Consider the following 23310-nt stretch of genomic DNA (forward strand, 5'->3'; position numbering starts at 1 on the left):
GGAAATAGTACCGAAGGGGAATTATCACTGATAAGTGGTTTGTCACTTGGTGACGAACCACTTATCAATTATGATTCTCCTTCGGTATTATTTCAAGTAGAGAATTGATATTAAACGACCTTTAGAGCTTAAATATACACAGTGTGTAGCCTATATATATATATATATATATATATATATATATATATATATATATATATATATATATATATATATATATATAAACTTACATACGAATGGAGTTAACTTTTAATTGAAGGCCTCTGTAAATGAGGTGGTCTATGGCCCATAACCGGTTCCTTTGACGACGCGAAGTGGCTCAGCAATGTTGGTCCTTGATGGCCTAATGACTTTGCTCTTCGGAGTCCTGTTTGGAAATTGTTCACTGAAGTGGCATGGTTTGGGATAGGTTTTAGAGAAAGCATGACCGGCGCTGTTGATAAGCTCTCCTTGTTGACAGCGTCGTCAGCCGTAGTCCCAACAGGGTTTTGGCGGGAACTCCCTATATGGATGGTGTTTGATCTTCTGAGAGGTAGAGTGTTGCTAACATTGCGACTATAAGCCTCTGATAAAGCGTGTCGACTGTTAGCACGACTCAGTGGATGCAAGAAACCAGGTCGTTTTCTGCGGAAGGGTAAAGCAGAATTGTTGGTATCAAAGTCTGGTGTAAAGCAAACGAATATTATTAAATGGAAACGCCAATTATGGCGTTAGTAAACTTGAGGGTAACGTTAATACTATCACAGTATTCATTTTCAATAACAACATTCCAGCAGACTATAATGGTGAAGGAAAATAAAGTAAACAGCTGAATAATTTACCAGTGGCATCTTACTTTCATGTAGACCTTTTCTAAGAAAAAAATGTAATTTACATCAACAAGCCTAAGTGACAATGAACTTCTCCCTGAACATCCTCGATGACGTCACTGAGAATTAAATATTATCTAACCGGATGACTTCATAATTCATTCGTAGTTGAAATTATCACTACATAAAACCTCATGCTGCAGATGAATTACAGCTGTCGCATGATTACAGAAGACTACATAAATGCAAGGGTAATTACAGAAATTAATATTTACAATTGCATTTCTGAAATTCTGACAATTCTGTCGGCAGAGGGTTTTAACGTAATCACGTCATTGCCAGTATACGCAGAAAAGAGAAATATTAACCTTTAGAGTTCCAAGCAAACGTATTAAATGATTTCACCTAAGTAATTCTCCAGCTAATTAAGAATCGTTTTATTTTTGCTATTAAGAGCTATAACTACGCAAATATTTCTGGAAAAAAAAAACAATTCCAGATAGCAGCAGCATCTACAAGATAGCAGCAGCATCTACGAGAAGCTATCAGGCATCTACATGTTTATTTTGACAATTAAATTAAATACACAACTTAATTAGTATTGTATATAATGCCCAAATTTACATCCCAAATCATTGATTTCCGTATTAATCTTGGATACGCTTTCCAATGAAAACGAAAATGCCAAAGAAGGGAAGAATGAAGATGATTAATTTCCCATCTTTGATGGGATTCGACTATATACGAAATTTTTAGGTTCGAGGCCCATCAAAGAAAGGAGGGATCTGTCGTTACTGATTTCTTCGTTGAGCGTCAAGGTTTCTGTTTTGAAAGTGTATAACGCAAGTACAGTGAAAGTGATTACTTGATTGTGTATATTCTACAGAATCTGTGATCAGATCATACTCCCAGTATGTTTCATATCAACTACTTACTGCTGAAAGGTGAAATACTACGAACTTGCATTTATATCAGTGTCAGAGATCACAAGGATAGCACTAACCAGATATCTACTGAATCAACGCCTACAAGTGGCTACTTAGCCTAACCTACTGAGGCGCAAGAAGTGTTTAAACAGCAAGTTTCAGTGACGTCAATTAGTGCTACATTCAACAGACCAACTACTCTAAAAGATGCGACAAAACTTACAAATGGTTTGATTTGTAATGGCAGACCTGATGAATGAAAAAAGAAAAATACGAAAACAGCACGTAGTAAGTATAATAAACGAGGAAATTCAAGTAGAAGGAACATTTCACATAAAGTAGTTCCAAATTCTTGAATTGGTAGTACCTACAGATCAGTATCAGCGGCCTTCAGGGCCGTGGACCTCAGATAACGAAGTTCAGATGACCTGTTCCCCCTTGGCTCGATCTTACAGTCTATTCCGAGATGGTGAGGATCCTACAGAGCAAATCATTCAGCCATAAGTTTAAAGTATCATTTTTCAGAGTTAGGCTATGAAGCTTTCACATTTCCTTTTGGCACCACTTCCTCTATGAGGAAAAAGCACATACACATACAGTACATATAATTGCATATTTGGATATTACTTTCTTTCACTGGAAAATGAACAGGCAGTTGTTTTAGATTTGCGATTTACCTTGTGTGGATCCACTTGAGGGAAAGACTTCCTTCGGTCTAATTCGGTGTCAAAGATGTCCAAGTCCTGTGATTCTTCTGTAAACTCTACCGGACTTCTGTGAGGCTGCTTGGGTTGCTTCTCATAAATCCTATTGACATAATCATTGACTTCAAAAAGAGCACAAATTTGTAGTTTTTTGAAGTTTCAAAGTTTGATACTGATCGGTTACAGTCACTAAATTGCGAAAAGGCAACTCATTCCTGTGACAGTGCTGATTTCTGTCATATCTGTTACGACCTTTTTATATAATAGTTTCTAATTCTCTGAGTAACTTTTCGTATAATAAGTTTTCATCTATAGTACTGAATAATCATTATCTGTTCATGACTTATCTGTACATCAAAAACCCGTAGGGCAATCTAGTCCAAATGAAGTCATACCTGCAGGGGACAGAAGCGTAAGCTTTGTTCTTGGTTGTTTTCAAGCCCTGTGCCTGCGGCTCTGACTTGCCCGCTTCCGTTTCTTTCATTCTTTCCTCCCTCTCCTTCTGAGAAGCCTCGAGTCTCCTCTGCCACACCACGTTCAACCTAGGTTTGTATTTTAGCTTCTGTTTTTTTCCTAGCTGCTGCAATACCAAAATAAAGATTCATGAGTACGGAAATTGCCCCTTTTCAGTCTTTGTGCGTATGTGTGTGTATGTGTGTCTACTTTAGGCGCGTGCGTTTGTGTGTAGAAGGTATTTACACTTAGTTCCCCAACTAAGTTTAGGGAGAAGTAAAATACTAGTTTTATTTTCGAATGTGCCTCATTATTTTCAGTATGATAATATTATCCTTTTGTTAGTAGTTGCTCTCCTTATATTTTACTCATGATTCAGAAGTTTATTGTGATGAATAACTACAAACACTGAACTTATTATTAAGACTAATAAAATCTAGTGACGCATGAAAGCGTTGCATTCTCGGGAGGTATCTGATCTTTTTATTACATGAACCTCCACGACAAGAAAATAACAAGTTCGCTGAGATAAACACGATCCAAGTTTGCAATGTAATCAGCGGATATCAAGTTAAGGCAAATTATTTAAATAAATAAATCGTTCCATTCAATTTACAGTGAAATAATTTAGCCCTTATTCTTTGTCAGCAAATGTCTCCCCTATGCACCGTTGCTTGTCCTTTGCTAGTAACGCTCCTCAAAAGGATATCCTTATCTGTTTTGTTCATTAGTATGGATACCAACCTCATACAGCGACATATTAGGCTGATGTAGTTCATTTTTAAAAATATTTCTCAGAGATACTTAATCTAAAATAAATTACAAAATAGTCGTATTGTGGGGTAAATTGCAAAAAAAAAAAAAAAGAAAGAAGAAGGAAGCGTTAAGAATAAATAAGAAATTATATCGAAAATAATTACCAGTGGAGGGTTGCAGTGTGGGTCTAACATCATCTCTATATCTTCTGACAATTCATCATCCAAGTCTTGAAGGGCTGGATTGGACTCTGATTCTCCTTCGTCCTCTTCTTTTTCTAGATCATCAGTCACTTCTTTCTCTCGATCATCAATCGCTTCTTCATTTTCTTGATCATCAGCCAATGACTGAAAACGACAAATTAAAGAACTGGTCTTATTTTAAAACAACTCTGTCTTCTTAGGAAGGAAAGAAATTGATAGGTCGGCTAACAAAACGCCAATTTTTCTTGAAACACAGCGCTGAAAATCTTACATCATCAAATGATATTAACAGAATCCTGTAGATGAATGACATAAAAGGGCGTCCAAAGCTCTGTTGTTACTACATAGTACAAGGCATTTCTATGACTCGGTCAGTGCAAACCAGCTTTTTGCTTTCAAGCTAATACAGTACTCTAAAAAACCAGTGCCAATTATATTACAATGCAAATGCAATGATGAGAAGCTTTTTCAAATCAATCATCCCCCAAACGGCGATGCTGCGTCATACAAGGCCAGATTTAAAATCTCATGCACAGAAATTTGAATGGAATTGTACAGTAGCTGAAACTTGAAGCTGTTAGAGACAATAAATCACGATATATCAGTTCATTTATGAAAATTAAATGTACTGGTAATTTCAGTCAAGTATTGTTTTCTGAATATACTTTGAGAGTATTCCATGAGAAGACTGACTCTGACCATGTCATATAACATACAGGTTTATATTACCGTATTTTCAGCTGGCCCGTCTCCTGCGAAAAGTTCCTCCGTCGTTGTCGCCTGTAAGAAGTTAAGCTATTTATGACAGGTGAACCAACCACAGTTGTCCTTCATATGCAATCTATATAAATCAAGAAGAATTTTACACACCACACACACACACACACATATATATGCGTGTTGTATACCTAAGTTTACATTCACATAACATAACTATAAAGATTTTTTACGAACGATAACATTTTTATAGGTTATGTTGCGCGCTACCTTTAGAATGTTTAGGTTTGTTATGCTAGTCACTGGTTCCTGTTTCATTTGTACACGTGCATAAGAAGCCATCCACATAATCGATTTTTTAGACCATTCACTTCTCAGAAGTATTGCCTCGTACCCCCTCAGCAATCTTCCTCCACTTCTGCACTTGTGCCACTTCTGTCTTTAGCTTTTTCTATTCCATGTATGCCACTTAGACCTTTTCATACCCTTTTCTTTTTCTGAACAGCCTTTCTCTTCGGCCATCAGTGCTTTAATCATGTGGCTTACCTTCTCAATCAGAAGTTCCCTTACGCCCCTGTTTTAGCGGCCTCTGTCATCTTTCCACTTCCAATCTCTTAATTGCCTTCCTTACTTCCTCAGCAGTCACTTCCATAAAGATTACCTAATCCACGATGAACACTTTTAATCTTGCATCTTTCAGATATGTCCTTCTTCTATGCTCCATATCAAATCAATTTTTAGAGTACTCGCTTAATTAATACGATAGCACAAAATCACATTAGACAACTCTTCTGCATTTTCATCTTTTATTTCAGGATTCATTTGGCCATTAATCTTTCTCTTTGCTTTCACTGCCCTAAAGAAAACTTCTTTTCCTCCAGAGAGTGTTCGCTTATACTTACTCAAATTTACAGCATTTCCCAACTTTTTTTATTTCATCTTCTTCAGCTTGTACATTGCATGATTACTTCCTATACAACGGCACTTCAAATGATTTCGTTTTCCTTTCTTTCAACTCCAATTTTGTCATCGCACCACTCACTGCATTTATTACCTTTTATTTCCATCTTACATTCGCAAGCAATTGCTTGACGATTTCAGAAATCCGCTCACGAACTTTGCTTAATCTTCACGGGCTCCTTTTACTTCAGTTTCTTTCAGCCAAATCTCTCCCCAGTTAGAGGCTGTTCCCACCTTATCAGAACGACCTATCTTTCCGGCGACGTTTCTCACTAGAACTCTTGTACATTTTCACTGTCCCTGTGACCGGATACGCGTATAACAACTGATCTTCCTCTTTTCAAAATATTTCCAGAACTGGCTCACTTGTTATTTGTTCAAAGAACGTCATACTTTCAGACCACATCGCCTCTTTCTGTCACCCATTTTACAATTAAGTCGCCGACCATAATGAGCATATTTCCCAAACCCACCCAGTATACACCTGAAAGTTTCTCTTTCACGCTTGGGCTTTCCTGGACTACATATATATGTATATATATATATATATATATATATATATATATATATATATATATATATATATATATATATATATATATATATATATATATATATATATATATAATAATGTATGTGTATATATGTATACAGATATATATGCATGTATGCATTAATGTGTTAATAAAAATAGATACATACATATATATATATAGTGTATATATAAATGTATACAGGTATATATGCATGTATGCATTAAAGTGTTAATAAAAATAAATGCTTGATCATTTACATTAGGTAAAAGTTCCGAACCTTACCTGTGAAACTGTTCCATTAAGAACATCATTGTCATCGTCTTCACTGTGAAGAATCTGGGGACTCTGCAAGAGAAATCCTTATCATGAAACAAATAGTATCCACCTTACCAACAAAGATTAGAAGCTTTGTCAAGCAAATAGTTGCTGCTTTTCATACGCTGCTTGGCGGCTACAAGAGAGGTGTTTTGTTGACCTGAAGCCCCCCAAAATTTGTTGAAAGTGAAGGGCTTTTGATGTCCTTTTTAGTGATTAACTTTTACAGTTTATGTTCAGTAATTAGAACCATGAGGCAAGATATTTTCCAGAGAGTCTTTATGAAATTTTAGATTATTGGTTTGATGCAGAAGTTCATTTCTTACCTCTTCCATCGGATCCATATCAGGACAAGATTTTTCTTTCTCTTCCTCCTCATCCATTGCCTCGTCCTTCTCCTCGTCTTCTTCTTCCTCTTCCTCCTCTCCCTCCTCCTCCTCTCTCTCCTGGTCGACCCTTTGGTCACTGGTTTCCTAAATATTGGAGGGAACGCTATCACTTTATTTATAACATTCATTTTTTATCTGTTATCAGGCTCTTCATTGCAGTTGAAAGCGTATATAATTTCCAGTCATTTGTGATCACACTTTTACAATTCCACATGAAAAATGGCTGGTCTTACCAAGGCTGGAATGTCCTCTTCTAAGTCATCGTTTTTGTGTGTCTGAAAATAGAGGCTTCATAATTTAGTAAAGACTTCCAGCTTCCTCCCTCCCTCTTTCATTAGCTTACTGTCAGTAAGCATTAAATTATAATGTTACATCTTCTTAAATATAAATCAAGACATTCTAAACGATGTAACTCTCAGTCAGCTCAAGAGTTCCGCAGACTCAAGGGAGCAAACGCTATCCAGCCAAACGACCTTCGTGCATACCCCATACTGGATGGAGTTTTTTGATATTGTGCCTATTTTTTTTTTCTCGAGAGCCACACAATTACTTTTAACAGTAATGCTCAAAAGTCGAGGCACGTTTCCTTTACAGGTTTGGCTACTGCGGCTTAGACAATGCCATGATACAGTATAATCGACAGTCACCTACGATAAGTCGCTTATTAGATGATACAAGGTCATTATACAACGGTCAGCAAATGAACGCCCAAAATTAACTTACTAGTTGGCACATTCAGCAACCTCACCATCAAAACCTCCCACACGTTTGGATTTTCAAGCATTTAAGTCTCTGTCTCTGTGTCTGTCTGTCTGTCTGTCTGTCCTATGTGGTGTGTATGAATATATATGGGTGGTATATGAGAGGACAGAAATAAGATGAATAAAGTAAAAAAAAAAATGGTTGGAAATGCAATGTTAAAGCTTATCCACAGGGATGAATGAATTAGAAAATGTCTGACTACGTTTCATGTAAACGACTTAAATTAACAAAGTGACAGGTGGGTATTTCAAGCGCGATTTCTAAGACCATAAGAGTGGGCTACAATGCGGATAGTTGTAGAGACAGAAAAAAAATGTAAATTCCTTATGTACCAATGGCCTAAACCATTTTTCATTTGCAGTCATATCATCGTGAGTTTGATTAAGCCTTCTGCGTTATCCTTTCCTTAACTTACTCTAAAGAACAGTAGCTTACAACTCTCTCTCAGGTTTGTCAGGAACAGAAACAGCAGAGGTATGCTACTATGAGCTTCTTGGGCTTTCTGGTCAAGCTCTCGGACCACTGAGACCATTTTGAGAGGATTGCATGTAAGGTTGTCTTGCCACCCTTTGCCAAGGCAACATGGATGTTGGACAGATATATAAGTTCCTTCTGGTTGTCTGGAAGTAGGCGAAGTGGACTGAATTTCTGTCGGTGAATCCTGAGTAATTTCGTGTCTTTAAACCTCTACTTTGTTGATGTTGGTTACGTTTCCAAGTGTGTCTTATGAGAGGTAAGTCACTACACCTTCAAAGAAGGGTAACAAAAATCCACCCGTCCGGACGGGATCCAGAAATAGGGCTCTGAAATGTAAGGATAGGGAACTCGAAATTCTCTGTCAACATTCAGCAGAAATTTGTCGACCATCCTTAGAGCAAGGGCATTATCAAAGGCGGTAAATGGCGATGGATCAAAAAGAGCAGCAAATATTTTCAAGACTAGAACTAATTTCTCGCTAACATTTTCATATCAAGAACAAATTCTTTAATGCCAAGTGCTAGTTATATTTATAGTTCCCTATTCAATGCCCTCTGGAAATTACTCCACACTTGGCACTTGACGCTTTCATCGAATATTAGTGTGGTTAGTAAGTCGGTAGAGACAGGTCAAATGCAATAAATCAAGGGTTTCTCTGCGTACAAAGTAGTTAAACACGTATAGTGAGCTTTGCAGACCTTTGATGGGAACACCGATCGTGATAGTTACCCTTCACACATTCAGTGATGCAAAGGCCGAAGAATTTTATAGGGCTGGGGTACTTGATGAACCTCTGGAATATCCTGGAAGTTTGGAGACTTGAGGTCGTCCTTCTGCCAATGGCAGATTCGACAAGAACTCAACAACTGATTTACTTTGATGTGCCAAAGGATAGGACACCACCTTATATGATTCAATGGTTATCAGTTTCCGGCGCATTGCCAAGAATTTTTTAGAATGAGTGCCAACTGTCGGAGTAACTAACAAACGGCGCTGGACTTCACAAAGATAACATGACGCCATTAACAAAGGATTTCACTGAAGCATGAACGCTTTTGGAAATAACACCATACACTTGAAGAAGACTGTGTTGTCTGATTTTTGTTTAATACGGTATTTGATTTTTAAAAAAATGTCACCACCTTTTCTCTGCATGAAAAAGACAACACCGAATTCTCCACACTGTTTGACAATCATGCTGCATTAACTGGCACTGATCAAGTGGAAACCATCAAGTGTATCAAAATGTATGTGACAGTCTGCCTGTGAGATTCCTGTATTTCTTAACTAACTTTCAAGGTTATGGAATCCAAGAGCAAGTACAGATGTATATCCATACACTGTGATATCTGCTTCAAGTCATATTTTATCAAAGGCACGAGTATTTTCTTCACCTGAAAAAAGTAACCAACTTCATCTCCCCTTGCTTAATCAGGAACTGTCCTAGGTTTTCAACGTGTGCATATCAGATATGCTGTAAAATCCATTATCCTGGAAGGAGTGTGCGATTAAACTTCCTGCAATACAACAGGACGGTGTTTGCGGTGAGCAACATGATGTGTAGGAGGCTTTCTCTATCCTTCGTTGGAATGTGCTTGGAACAAGTATGCAATGGAAGAGGCCGTGTGACTTGCAATGACTGTTTGGAGCTAGCAGGTGGAGATCTTGCTGCTGGGTGCGTTGGTGCTGTAGCAGTGTGAGGGCATGCCGTGGTGATACTTATGCCAGGACCCTTTGGTAGTGTGTACAAGCAAGGAAATGTGCGGTGCCTTGCAACACATTTGTGGCACGGGAGTACATGTGCAATCTAAGGAGCAAAATATACGTTGCACGACCTTGCAATAGAGAAGGTCATTCTCCTACGCTCATTCTTTAGGCAAGTCTCGTGGATTCTTCTTTGAAAGGGTGTATGTAAGCACAATCTAGCTATCACATAACTGAAAAATTTTCTTTCAAATGATGAGAAAACTGACTGTTCACTGTTTCTATCGGCCAACAAATGTTTGTCTGTGGTGGGAATTTCAATTCAGCTAAAGATAAAGGGACGTTGCTGTGCATTTCTATATCCAAAGAAAAAACCAAGGTGCTGTATCTACCAAAAAAGAATAAGGATTTCACAGCATCAAAAGAACAACCAAAGGTGGACAAGCCTGACACTTACCTGATTTGTAAAACCTGGATGTAAATACTTTAACTGGATCAAATACCTTTTCCATTTTAAAATCAAAATTAATTAGTAATTCATCAATATTTTCACTATTGCCAAGACAACAAAAAGTATATATAGACTAGGGTAAGAAGGACATGTGTTTTAAAGATATACTACTTTGGTATTGAAGAGTATAGGCAGTAAAAAAGAGGGAGCTAGGCCAGGTGCTCTAGTACTGTCGACATCTCTATTTTAAGTGTCGGCCTGGAGGCGTTCAGTTACTGCATTGGTGGTAAAGTAAATCTGATAACACCCTAACCATTAAATAATCAATAGGTTGCCCATAGCTAGAGTGAGGTGGCAGCTGCTGGTGAGTTCAACAATATTTTTCTTTTTGTTTTCAAGAATTCTGTAGGGGCTCTGCAATGTGGGTGAATGAGGTCAGCTATGACTTGCAGAATCAGTAATCGGTAATTCATCTATCAGCCTCATTGGAGGAGCGAGACTCTTGCGTGCAAAGTCTTGGAAGAGACCATGGCAGTGCCAGAGTTTGATTTGATCACATGATTCCACCTGACTTTTCACTGCTAACAGATGTTCAAGCTTATGGCCCACTATTGGAATAGAATGATTCTTGGAAGGCAACCAAAGTCGTCACGAAATTATGGCTTCTCCAAGACAACACACTAGCCTACTTTGTAGCTCTAGACAATCGAGGTCTAAATGAGTTTGGGTGAAGAAACTTTGAGTTACAGAAATGAGTTTTAGGAATCTGCGAAATATGGTTTGGGATTTTATATTGCAGTGAATGGTTCGTGTCTAGGAACATGTGCCTAAGCATGAAAACAATCAATAGACAGGCCGTAGATTTGAAAGACAGAATGGAGAATGTTGATAAAGGCGTGAAGATAAAAAAAAAAAATTAAAAATAAAAATAAAAATGAGGCCAGGCACAGTAGATTGCCACAGACCTGAGGTGCAATGAGCTTCTTTAGGTGGGTGAATCACTATTCATTCACCTTGGTAGATAAAGAGATTTATCGCAAGTTCTTAAGGCTTGGTTTTGGGTGAAGAAATGGGTCAGGTCATTGCGAAAGTAGTTCAGGGGAAGTTAGTATGCAAGCATTTAATATTTCTAGGTGTACCGTTGAAGACGGTCGAAGTCTTTATTAATTTTTTCACATTTTCATCCTTGATCTTTTGCTTTTCTTGTCGTCAACGGATACGTAGCGTTGATGAAGAAATTTATATAACTTTATTGACAAGAAACATCTATAATAGTATATCTGTAGCCTTGAGCCAGTCAAGTACTTCAATTTTCTATGAATTTTTATCATAGAAAGCGAAATTTTCTATGATAGACTAAACTATTCACTTTGCATAACTGACCACTGAAATAACGCTGTGCGAATATTGGTAGGGAGCATTTCTCTTGTCTGTGATTGTGATGGCTAGAGTTTCTGTTTTTACACATTATTACTTTGATTTTTTACTCTATTTCAAAGCAAATTTTGATTGGTTATAGAATGTCTTATCAAAAGTCGACTTTAATCAGGTTAACATAAATCATATAGGAATGTGTTCATGCTTTTCAGTTCAGACAGTGACAGCGATGTTAAGTAGCTTGTCTTAGCAGTTTATTGATATTCATATATAGTGGCCGCGTATACATTTTTGACCAAGTGAGAGAATATTAAACTGAAAGCGACATGTTGATGTCAAAGAAGAATATCCATGGATACATTGCTGAAATAGCAGTTACAACCAGTTTATAAAATAAAATCAACTTATACCCTAACGTTTGTTTATGTTTATTTTCAAAATTCTAGAAATAAGGAGGGAGGTAATGCTATCATTGAGCGAATATAATGCGTCATCCTTTCCGACATGGGTCCGTTTTTCACCGTGTTTTTTTTTTTTTTTTTTTTTACAGATCACTTTGATCATAGAGACTGTAACGAGGGATTTCTTTTTCATTCAACTTCAGTTTTGAGGAAACAGTAGCGCGTTCTCACTTCTCGTAAGAATGTTAGAGACAGACGTATTATAATGGAGTTGCCAGATGCTCTGTTCCTTCACATATTAATTTTTCTTCCCTTCGAAACTCCACTTATGTTCTCAGGGCACGAGTTGTCTTGGATGTTGCACGGTCTTCATGTTGTAGACATAGCATGGTGTTTCATTTATTGTTAAGTTAGAGATATTAATTATTCAAGTATAAAAGCCTTGACATCATCTTCTTATTATTTATAAATCAGAATTGGGATAATTTAATATTCGCCATGGATCCTAACCAGCTCGGTTTACGTGGTCTAAAGGCCTAAGAGTTTTCATGTATAAAAGTTGTTTATAAAGTGGTAATGTGCATAAATGCTTTGTTGAGAAGTTTTGATCACAACGTTCACTTGTCTTTTCAGACGACTGACAACAAATTTCAAGGCCAGGGATTGTATTACTTCCTCTTTCAGTTGCAATAAATCAGGCAATGAATGAAAATTTATTGTAAAGATTAAATTAATATATTAGTAAAAGGATAGGAGATGTGACGTCACGTAGAAGGGGACCAATCGTTATGGCAGACATAGCCTATACCGCAAGGAACGCAACACAGATTGTTATCAGGATTTGCTGATTGACTGGCGGCTATGGGGGTAAGAAGGTCGTGGAAAATAGGTAATACTCACATAGCAGGGTCACTGAGTGCTATTGCCAGCATTAAGAATGCTATCAAAGGATACTCTTATAATACTGTAGATAAGTTATATCACACACAACGGCTCTGATAAAAAGGGAAACTAAAAAAAAAAAAAGCAGTTAGACAACCTGTAGATAAAAACAAGGCAATCGCAGCAACCAGCTGAACTGTAAAGAATTTCTGCAAAGAAAGAATGAACTGACATCTAGACTAGAGACAAGGGAATGCCAGCTAGTGTTTGTGTCTAGACTCCATTAATGAACATATGGGCAATACGTTCGGCCCCAACTCTTTGAAAACTGTTATATAAGGAATTCTGAAATGGTAGCAAAGCTGTGGCCAATACTTCAACGGAAAGGATAAGAGAGAAACCATGAAAGCAAGTCTTGGAAAAAGCTAAATGCAATTAGATATAAACAGAAAATAGTGTAGGGTCGACTAAGTATTCATATTTCCAGTATGGGAGTTTTTGTACTTCTGATTGCCAGCTTACGAGATACGTACTGGAAACCTTAAAGGGAACACTGGCAAAGGTGAACAAGGTTAAATTTAAAATCTTGTTTGTAGTTACGGGGATCAGGTGTTGCGATTAAAAAGAACACGGGGAAAGAAAGAAGAAAAATAAAATAAAGAGACCAGCAGAATAAGTGGAGGCCGATAATTACTTCTCTAGATTTAAATAAAGGGAGACTAGCAATTCCAGAATCAAGGGGACAAGGGAAGGGGTGGGGGGAAGGGAGTGGGTGGTCATCGATCGATCTATGGCTCTAAGCAGAGGTAATTATTTTTGTATACGAAAGGTGCTTAGTTTACAGTGAGACCCAAATTTACGTGTTAAGGAATTCGGTGAAAAACTTAATAAAACAAACTTTATTAAAAAAAATTGTGTATCATTCTCCGACACGATTATAATTTTACTCGTAAACGATCACCCAGCAGACAAACGACAAACTTGTGATGCAGATGACCAACTACTCTACAATTAGCTCTTTGGCCTTAAAAAAGTTGACAACAATAATTCTTTCTTAGTATATGCATTTTTATTGCAATGGACTTTTACTGAGCTTTTTACTGTGCTTGCTATGCCATTTTCATGGTTACCATTGTTGAAGAAAGAACTGGGTATTATTCAAGTCACGTGTTAGACTACTATAACACGTGAGATCAGAGTCAGATTGGGCACGCGGAAAGTCAAAACAAATCTCTGCTCCCGAAGTAGTGGTTTTGAGGACAAACGTTCGCATGAACGTCATAGCTTCATGTAAGATATTAAGAGGGTAAGAAAACCAGGGAAGCTGCTGTTACTTGCACATTATTTTGAGTAATGTTTGCCTTGTGTGTGATACTTATACAAGTAAGATATGTCATTCAAGTTGGTTTAAGTAACGATAGATAATTTTTACATGTTTATTTCACTCGAGAATAATGAGTTAGGGTAAAAGTAATCAAGCATTTTGCGTGTAGGTATACATAAACTTAATCTCATGGGTTTCCACGTTCACTCGAGTGATACTTTACTCGCGTAATAAATAGGGCAGATCAATATCTTTCATCTCGTCCTGGACTGTTGCTTGAAACGAGATAAACTATTCATTCAATCTAAATGCTAACAAACTGATAACCTATGAATAATGATCCACCAAGATCCTATATATTCATTCCTTTCACCTGTCCCCAGAATCTTCCTGACACCACGGGCATTACGCTTGCCCTCGCTCTGTACGTTTCAGTCACCCCAGACACAATCGCATTCTGGTTCTTCCCATGCCAGCACACATTGCTTTTCATCTTTGTTTCACTAACTGCCAGAATATTTATCCTACTCTCCTTTAACAAACCACTTATCATATAATCATTATCTTCTCGTCTACTCCATATTCACGCGCATTCGGAACATGGATATTTTCTTTCTCCATTTTTTGGTGAATGTTAGTATATTGTGTGTAGTTGCAAACCCTGTGTGATTTCACACAATGCAGGAAGGTGAGCATGCTAGTATTTTCTTTTCGTGTTATCTCACTGCAGTGAAAACAAGGGATACCACCATGTACTAAAAAAAAAAAAAAAAACCTCATCTACCACGTTTTGGGACTCCTTTGCCTTGTCATATCCGTACCCTAAAACCAATTGCCGCAGCCTTGGTTAACCAAGGGGCATTTTGTTTATACAAACTGCGCCTAAATCTTATCCACTCTGGTCGGGACTCGAGTCTAGTTCTACCTGCTGGTGTAGGGTGCTTTCTAATCTTTTAGAAACGAGGGCCCATAATATATATATATATATACACACACACACACATATATATATATATATATATATATATATATATATATATATATATATATATATATATATATATATATATATATATATATATATATATATATATATGTATGCGTGCGTGTGTGTTATATATACAAGATCCCTCGTACCAAAATGATGAGAAAGCTCCCTTGCCAGAAGGTTTCATCCTAGTCTTTAAAATTCTCCTTCACAGTAAGGATGACTTCATCACTGGTCCCAAAACTTTCATTATGTTAGGATGAATTTGACTTCATGACGCAAGTAAAAGTCAGGGGGTCTTAGATTTATTTTGCACATATAAACCTAAAGGGCTACTGTGTTTTTTTTTGTCCACTTTAAGAATCTTCTTGTGTGTGTGTGTGCGTGTGTGTGGTGTTTGTGTGGTGTTAATGGTTTTTTGGCTGGATATTTGAAAATTGGATTAGCAAATTATAGGTACATACAGATACACACACATACAGTATATATACATGTATATAACATATACATATAATATATATATATATATATATATATATATATATATATATATATATATATATATATATATATATATATATATATATATATATATATATAGTATATACAAACACACACACACACATATATACATATATATGTATATATATATATATATATATATATATATATATATATATATATATATATATATATATATATATATATATATATATGGTCCCCTTCATGACAGTGTGAGCGATGTAACACTGAACAGCCTTCAGTCCAAATTCGGATTAAAAGTTTCAAGTGGGATTTTATTTTATGTATAGGCTGTTGTAATTATATCTATACACGCACATGTCAGAAAATAATTCACTCTGTTCATTTAAAATTTAATAGTAATCCGGTAAAGTATTTTGACTACCCGTCTGATAAGTCAGGAGGACCAATTAGGATCCAATTAGGGTTGGTCTCCCTTCGCGAACTTGGCGTACAAACAGGCAAAAGCGGATTCATGGCTACGTGCATTTTTTAAAACCATCTTAATGACTTTATTCCTGATAGTCTTAGAGTGTGTCTCTTGTCATTTCTTTCACCGATATAAACACAATGAAGTATCCTATTTACATTTGATATAATTCTGAAGATCAGGACTTACCGTTGATAGATCTGACTGATAACTGATCCTCCTGACAGCTGAGTTCCAACTGCTGACATCATTCCTCAGCTTTGAAAACTTCTCGTATAAGTCAGGGTCCCTTTCACGAACCTTGTTCTCCACGCTCGCGAACCTTTTCAAAACCTCGTTCTACACAGGCCCAAGGAAAAATGAAGATCGTTTAATGAAAATTTGGAAGCGACTGGGTATTAAGTTTTATGCTGGAATGCAATCCAGTCAAACCTTCCCAAACAAACAGAAATATGATAAAATACTGGAAGTTGTTATTCAAGTGATATAAGCTCGATGCATACATCACATTTTGCGAATTGCACCAACATTCGGACATGTAAAAACGATTCAAACAAAGCAACGACAACAATAATAATAAAAAAATCACCATCGAAATGTCTAATCTTTACCTTTCTCCTGTTACGCAAAATAAAATCTGCCACCGTCATTTCCCTGGACATGAAGCCGTGGTGGAGGAGCGGACGAGTTGCTCTAGACTTGCGTGATTGTCGATAACTGGCGCTCCCAGGCCTTGGCTAAGGGAAAACGGGATGAGAATCAATTCGAACAACGAGACGCTCGTTTTCTATAGTTTTTACATTTGTTGTCAACAAACACTGAATATGCAAGCGTGTGGAATATGTTTGCTCTTGCATAAATGCGTTTGCGTGTTTGTGTGCCTATTCCAATAAGTAACTAAGATATATAGCAGTCGAATTAATACACTAACACTCTCAGGAAGTAAATAAAAAAAAAAAACAACTTGAATAATTAATGAAGAGAGAGTGATAGGGAGAGATTACCTCATGTACGAGTATTAACACTTTTAGTCGATTTCTGTCCCTACACATGGCTCCTTCGTGTCTTTGTTACCGCTATCTGCTTCGAAGATCTTCACAAGCTCGCTTTATTTCCTTTGTTTGGTTAATAAACAGCACAGTCTGAGAGGAATTATTCAACATGTAGGTTACTTCAGAGTTATATGTAGGATTTTAGTCGCTTTTAACAGCCACCACGTTTTATTTTCACACCCTGGCAGTGATACTGTTGAACATCCACACCATGGCGCAAGGACATCGTACGTTCTCATTTCTCATGCTTATCATAAATGACCATAATGATTTTCCTTGGTTGAATCTTCTCGTTCTCGCTCTAGTTACTGCTTTGGGAACAGTTAATTTTATTGAATATTTATGAAAGGCTGACCTAGTCAGTTGCTTTTGTCCAGCATCTTCCGGTGAACTTCATCGTGCTGCTTTTGGCCAACATTCTGCATCTTCTTCGGCTTTTCTGCGAAAGTCCTCTTGCGACCCTGAATCAGTTTTTACAGACTTACTGTTTCTGTTACCTGCTTGTGCTGCAGTATTGATCTACCCTGATGTGTCCATTCCCTTCAGTGGATATTAGGTTGTTGCTAGGCGATCTTCTTCCCATAGAAAAGGGAATCATCTGAAAAATTAAAAAATCTACACTGTGAAATTAACTATGATGACACAGTTATTATTGCTATTCAGGCAAAATCATATTAATTATTCAAGTTAAAACTGTTGTCACAGTTATCATGATCATTATTTCAAATTATTATTAATTTTATTTAGAAGTAAAGGAAATAAGTTGTCATTCTTTCCGAAGGAAAATCGAAATGAAATTTGAACTAAAAGTCCCGATCCTTCGCTTTTAGTTTTTTGGAAAAGAAAACTATTGTGCCCGCTTCGTCTGTCGGTCCGCACTTTTTCTGTCCGCCCTCAGATCTGAAAAACTACTGAGGCTAGATGGCTGCAAATTGGTATGTTGTTCATCCCCCCCTCTAATCATCAAACATACCAAATTGCAGCCCTCTAGCCTCTGTAGTTTTTATTTTATTTAAGGTTAAAGTTAGCCATAATCGTGAGTCTGGCAACGAAATAGGACAGGCCACCACCGGGCCGTGGTTAAAGTTTCATGGACGCGCGTCATACAGCATTATACCGAGTCCACCGAAAGATAGATATATTATCGGTGGCCTTGATTATACAGTGTACAGAAAACTCGACTGCGCCGAAGAAAATTCGGCGCGTTTTTTATTTGTTTTTACCGTCTCCAACGGAGGTCTTCACTCATGTGTTGACCCAATGCCTTTCTTTTTGCCTGCCTGTCTCTCCGTGCACAAAATAACTAGAAAGGGGTCGTTTAGTGAATTTATTTTAAGAGTGGTTTAGTGATTTTGTTTTAAGATGGACTATTTTTTTCTTTAAGGGTACTGCCCAGAATTTGACTAAGTACAATACTACGATTTAATCATGAATGCTAATTGGATTTTGAAATATTCAGTAATGTTGATGTTGGCAGATGCAGATTCTCCGACTGATTTCTAGTTGCTCTTTTGTACTAAGCGATATCTTGATAGATATTGCGATAGATAGGGCAAAGAAATCAGCACATTTGACTTCAGAACAATAAAGTTTTAATAGTTTATACTCTCTACTATGAATGTGCATTTCCTCACCTGCCATAAAATAAAATAAATAAATAAATAAAATGGCCGGGGTGTCGGGCAAAGTGAAGTAAGGGCACACCAAGCAGGTGCTTCCGAGTCAGGAGCGTTTTATCGGTCATCGGTAACCTCCTTGTCGCTGGCTAACGTTGAACAGAGTATAAGCGACATAAGTGACGTTAATTGATTTTTCAGCGCAGATGATCTGATCTAGATATGGATATCGGCAGGAATTGCAACCTTGCTATGTAGTTACTTATTTTATGAGTAGTTTGGATTTGTATACTAATTTCCATGGCTCAGTCTAATTTTGGAAAAGTGGTTGTCTGTGTTTCTTGACATTCACAGACTCCAGAGGAATGGAGTCTGCCTAAGCATCTGACGAAGTTTCGTTCACTATAGTTTTCTTGACATTGTCTGTTTACTTTGGTTGAAGGGGAACAAAATGCTTTTTCCATCGGTAGTGTACTTTCAACAGACGCGGAAAGATTTAACCAAGGCTTTTGGTTATTTGATGAATTGGTTATTACAGACTATGCTTATTAACGGAGTTTCCTATATCATACTATTTTGTTGAACGCATAGTATGGTCGTTATTTACATATCTATTTAATACTTAGTTTCTTCCTAAATGGTACTACTTACAATAACGTACTAGTACGAAGGACTAGGGCTTATGACTCTCACAGAGGCTACTCATTTTTCTTTCCGCAACTTCAGGGACTGACGACTTTTCAGTTCAAAGGCATCCTTTTTGAACTGTGTTCACTCTTTCTTTATCAAATAATCCACCACCATCTGGAGCCTCACAGAAGCCTATTTACCTACACAATTAAGGACAGCTGCTGCTTGTAAATTAAGTTAAAACTTATAACTCCAAAAACCCTCATTGATGAAACACATCTACATGCCATGAAGGAACAGCCAGGTAACGCCAGTTCATTTAACTAATGAAAGGCAACAGGGCACCTGATAAATCTGAAACTGCTCAGGCTGTCCTTGAAGGCCAATAGTGGACAAATTGTAGGTTAAACTCCCCTAAAAGGTGAAGGACTTCATAGCGTTCGTCAAGACACTGAGGTATAGAAAAATTGCATTGACAAAGAGGAAGGCTTTGTCTTTGTTTGTCACCATATAGATTCCTCCAACCTTTGGTCCTATCTAACAATCCCAGGAAAATTGTTCATGTGGGTGCTATGGATAGCTGATACTCTGAAGGTTCCAGTCTTTGATGCGAAAATCTCCTGGCACCCTGGAAAAGAATTCCAGTCCCTACTGCTGATCTGATGCAGAAATGTATTTACTCCAGTTATTTGTGGACAATACCAAGAAAGCTGACAGCACCCGTTCTTACTGTGTGACTTGTTTGCTTATGTCATGATGGAGTGGCACCTTTAGAGAGACTGCAAAGTGGCGAGTTAGCTCGTAAATCTCCCCAATTTGTAAATGGGCACTAACTTCTGATGGGATAAAGAAAAGGGCCTGGGCTTGTTATATATAACGAGACATGCTGAGAATACCAAACGGCTGAGCTCTTCTAGCGCTACTACCTAGGGGAAGATGGAATAAATTGATATATAATATATATATATATATATATATATATATATATATATATATATATATATATATATATATATATATATATATATATATATATGAAATATGAAAGAGTCTACTTGGCTTTAGGCACTGAGCAATGACTTAAGCGATGAGAAATAAATTGGCCTACTATTAGCCGCCTAAGTTTATTCCCTGTCTCTGGCGTAATTAATTCTATCTCTGGAGAGAATGAAATTTAAAAATCTCAGTTTAGAATATACAGTATATATACATATATATACATGTATATATATATATATATATATATATATATATATATATATATATATATATATATATATATATATATATATATATATATATATACATACAGTATATATATTATAAGTTTGTGTGTGTGTACATATAAGAGGGTTTATGTTTGCGTGCAATTATCGACTAGAGTGTGATAAAAATATATGGTCAGTCCAATAAGATGGTCATGATGTGTGGGGCTTGAGGTATTTTGTTTGCATGCCCCCCCAGTAGCTCTCTGTCTGTCCATCTGTCAGTCTCTCTCTCTCTCTCTCTCTCTCTCTCTCTCTCTCTCTCTCTCGTTTTAGCTTGCTCTTCATCCATATCTTGATATCTCCATTTGAATATTTCAGGATATCTGTGCTACCATGGCTGCGTATGCTACTATGACTCTTATCAGTATGACGTGTAACAGCTGAAATAGCTTGGGATATTATTTTTCCCCTTTCAAGGAACCTTTCACCTGCCTTCACATGATTCATTTGGCGCGGTGTATCCCTTACTTCATACTTTTTTTATTTCTTTTCACCAAGCAGTAAGGACGACTCTTACCTTCTCAATTCCGTGACCTTTAATATTTGTATCTTTTGTTGTTGTTGGGAATCTGAGGCTAAGTTTTGAAATGAAATGAACCAAATATATATCCAGGCCTGTACTTAACCTGAGTCAGGGCGAAGTAGCCTACCACACACACTGTCACTAAGGTCAGTTAATCTATTCATTCTTCAAAAATTCTGTTGTTCAAAAAGTTATATTCATATATGTATATATATATATATATATATATATATATATATATATATATATATATATATATATATATATATATATTATATATATATAATATTGTATTATATATATATGTATATATATATATGAATATTAAGCCACCAATATTGTTTAATATTCAATTCATTATACCTTGGGAATAACTTACAATGAAGGGTAATTATAAATGATACGTGCTTCGTCAGCGGCAAGATTCGAACGCAGAATCGAATGGTTAAATTTAAGGCATCAACAGCTCTTTTAAAGTTTCCCCTTAAATAAAAAAAACAACGACTTTGTTGTTTTACGCTCAAGTGATCATTACGGTCATGTATAATATTTTTTATCAACTTTCAAGTATTTCGTGACATCGCTTCGGAATAATTCTTTGGTGTGCTTACTTATGTAATGGCTTGTTGTCCTAGACTTTATTTTTGTTCTTGGGTCTTGAACTAAGCTATCTCAATTATATTTTAGAATTGTAGCTTAATTAGACCTTATTGTTGATATTTTAAGTAAAATTTTTTTCTTGACGTTTTTCTGTAGTCAACAGTGAATACTTGTTTGATATCGTAGTCTTTAATCAATGTTAAGGCCGTCCATTTTTCACTCCTATGTTATGCAGCTCTAGTAGGTAATGGATAATTAATTTTTGTACAAAAAATTTAGTTTCGCACTAAAGATTTAATATTTTTCAGGAGCAGGGATCTCTTGATTGCCCATAGATGTTAGCATTCAATGTATAATGCACTTTGAAATTAGATATTCGAATGTGACTCGTGTAAAGCCTTCCTTTCATTTTAAAGATTTTTCTACCCTAGATATTGTATAAGATCCTATTGTTTATAGTTAACTTAAGGCAAATCCCATACACTGCTTTTAACGAAAACTTAAAACTACTTCCAGATGTTCGTGAAATCCAAACCACTTTATGAAGGAAACTGCGCTTGAGAGAAGTAACTTGAAGTCAAAATTCTAAGCCAGAATAACTTGTTTCAAGCCGCACAAAAATGGACTTTCTTTCCCAGGTTTTGCTTAATGAATACCAGGTGTGTATGCAACGTTGTGTGTAATCTGACCAAACAAATTTTATTTCCTTTCATCTCCACCCCAACAGGGACGGTGCCCCTTGTTGGGGGTGGAGGGCCCTCCCGTTACCTGTTCCATAGGTCTTATGACCTATGGTCAGGTTCATGGGAGGTTCAGACAACCTACCAACCAAATAATTTTTTCTTTTATGTTTTAAAGATTTTATTAAAAAGTAACATGAAGGCTTATATTCAGAGTTTGGTGAATGTCCAGAAGAACTCCGCATGCATAAAGTACCAAAATTAAAAGTAAAATGTAATATTTTTCATATTTAAAGCGTTTTAGACCACTTCTTATGATGAGGAAACACCCACAATTTTGCCATATTAGCTATGGAGGGGGTTGGGGGACAGGTATTGTCTAACCTTATAAGTCAAAAATTGAAAATCATTCGATGGGGAACTAGTTTTTCTGAGAAACATTACACTCTTTCTGAGAAACATTACAGTAAAAAACCTCATTTTCGAACTAACTCCAGTAAGATCAAGTACACGAAGTGCGGTAAATTTACAGTTTCGGTCAAATTCACATTTCCGATATAAAATTACATTTTCCCTAGCTTAAATAGTGTACTTTCAACGAATCTGACCTTTATTTCTACCGCAAATGATTAGATTTAGAGATACATGGCCGCCATGGGTACCGCTCTCAGTTTCGGGTGGTGCAACGCCGCTACGCGGCTTATGCACATTTTAAATGATTGTTGCAAGCTCGTATGTTCTGGCAAGCGGTAATATTGCGCTGCGCGCGCTTGCCACAGGGAACGAAATTTTACCCCTAACGTCTAGTTACAGTTTCGGTGAAATTCACGGCCGAAACTGCAATGTTACCCTTTT

General features: G+C 36.8%; 1 protein-coding gene across 1 annotated transcript; it reads right to left on the bottom strand.

Annotated features, from left to right (window-relative positions):
- Positions 1 to 240: 240 nt before the first annotated feature.
- On the bottom strand, positions 241 to 7005 carry LOC136843563 (uncharacterized). Its single transcript, XM_067112082.1, has 8 exons — positions 6706 to 7005; positions 6347 to 6409; positions 4581 to 4631; positions 3813 to 3995; positions 2835 to 3019; positions 2413 to 2542; positions 2107 to 2213; positions 241 to 624 (listed from the first exon to the last, which is right to left on the bottom strand). The coding sequence occupies exons 1-8, from the start codon at positions 6760 to 6762 to the stop codon at positions 243 to 245; spliced, it is 1158 nt and encodes a 385-aa protein (XP_066968183.1). The 5' UTR covers positions 6763 to 7005; the 3' UTR covers positions 241 to 242.
- Between the last annotated feature and the right edge of the window lie 16305 nt (positions 7006 to 23310).

The sequence above is a fragment of the Macrobrachium rosenbergii genome, chromosome 11 (genome assembly GCF_040412425.1).
Source record: "Macrobrachium rosenbergii isolate ZJJX-2024 chromosome 11, ASM4041242v1, whole genome shotgun sequence".
Taxonomy (NCBI): Eukaryota; Metazoa; Arthropoda; class Malacostraca; order Decapoda; family Palaemonidae; genus Macrobrachium; species Macrobrachium rosenbergii.

Bases quoted from the DNA above. Each gene is read 5' to 3' on its own strand.
- LOC136843563 (XM_067112082.1), bottom strand. From the start codon at position 6,762: ATGGATGAGGAGGAAGAGAAAGAAAAATCTTGTCCTGATATGGATCCG. The intron at 4,632-6,346 runs GTAAGGTTCGGA...AACTTCTTACAG, and splicing joins TTAATGGAACAGTTTCACAG to GCGACAACGACGGAGGAACT. The intron at 3,996-4,580 runs GTAATATAAACC...TGTCGTTTTCAG, and splicing joins ACGGGCCAGCTGAAAATACG to TCATTGGCTGATGATCAAGA.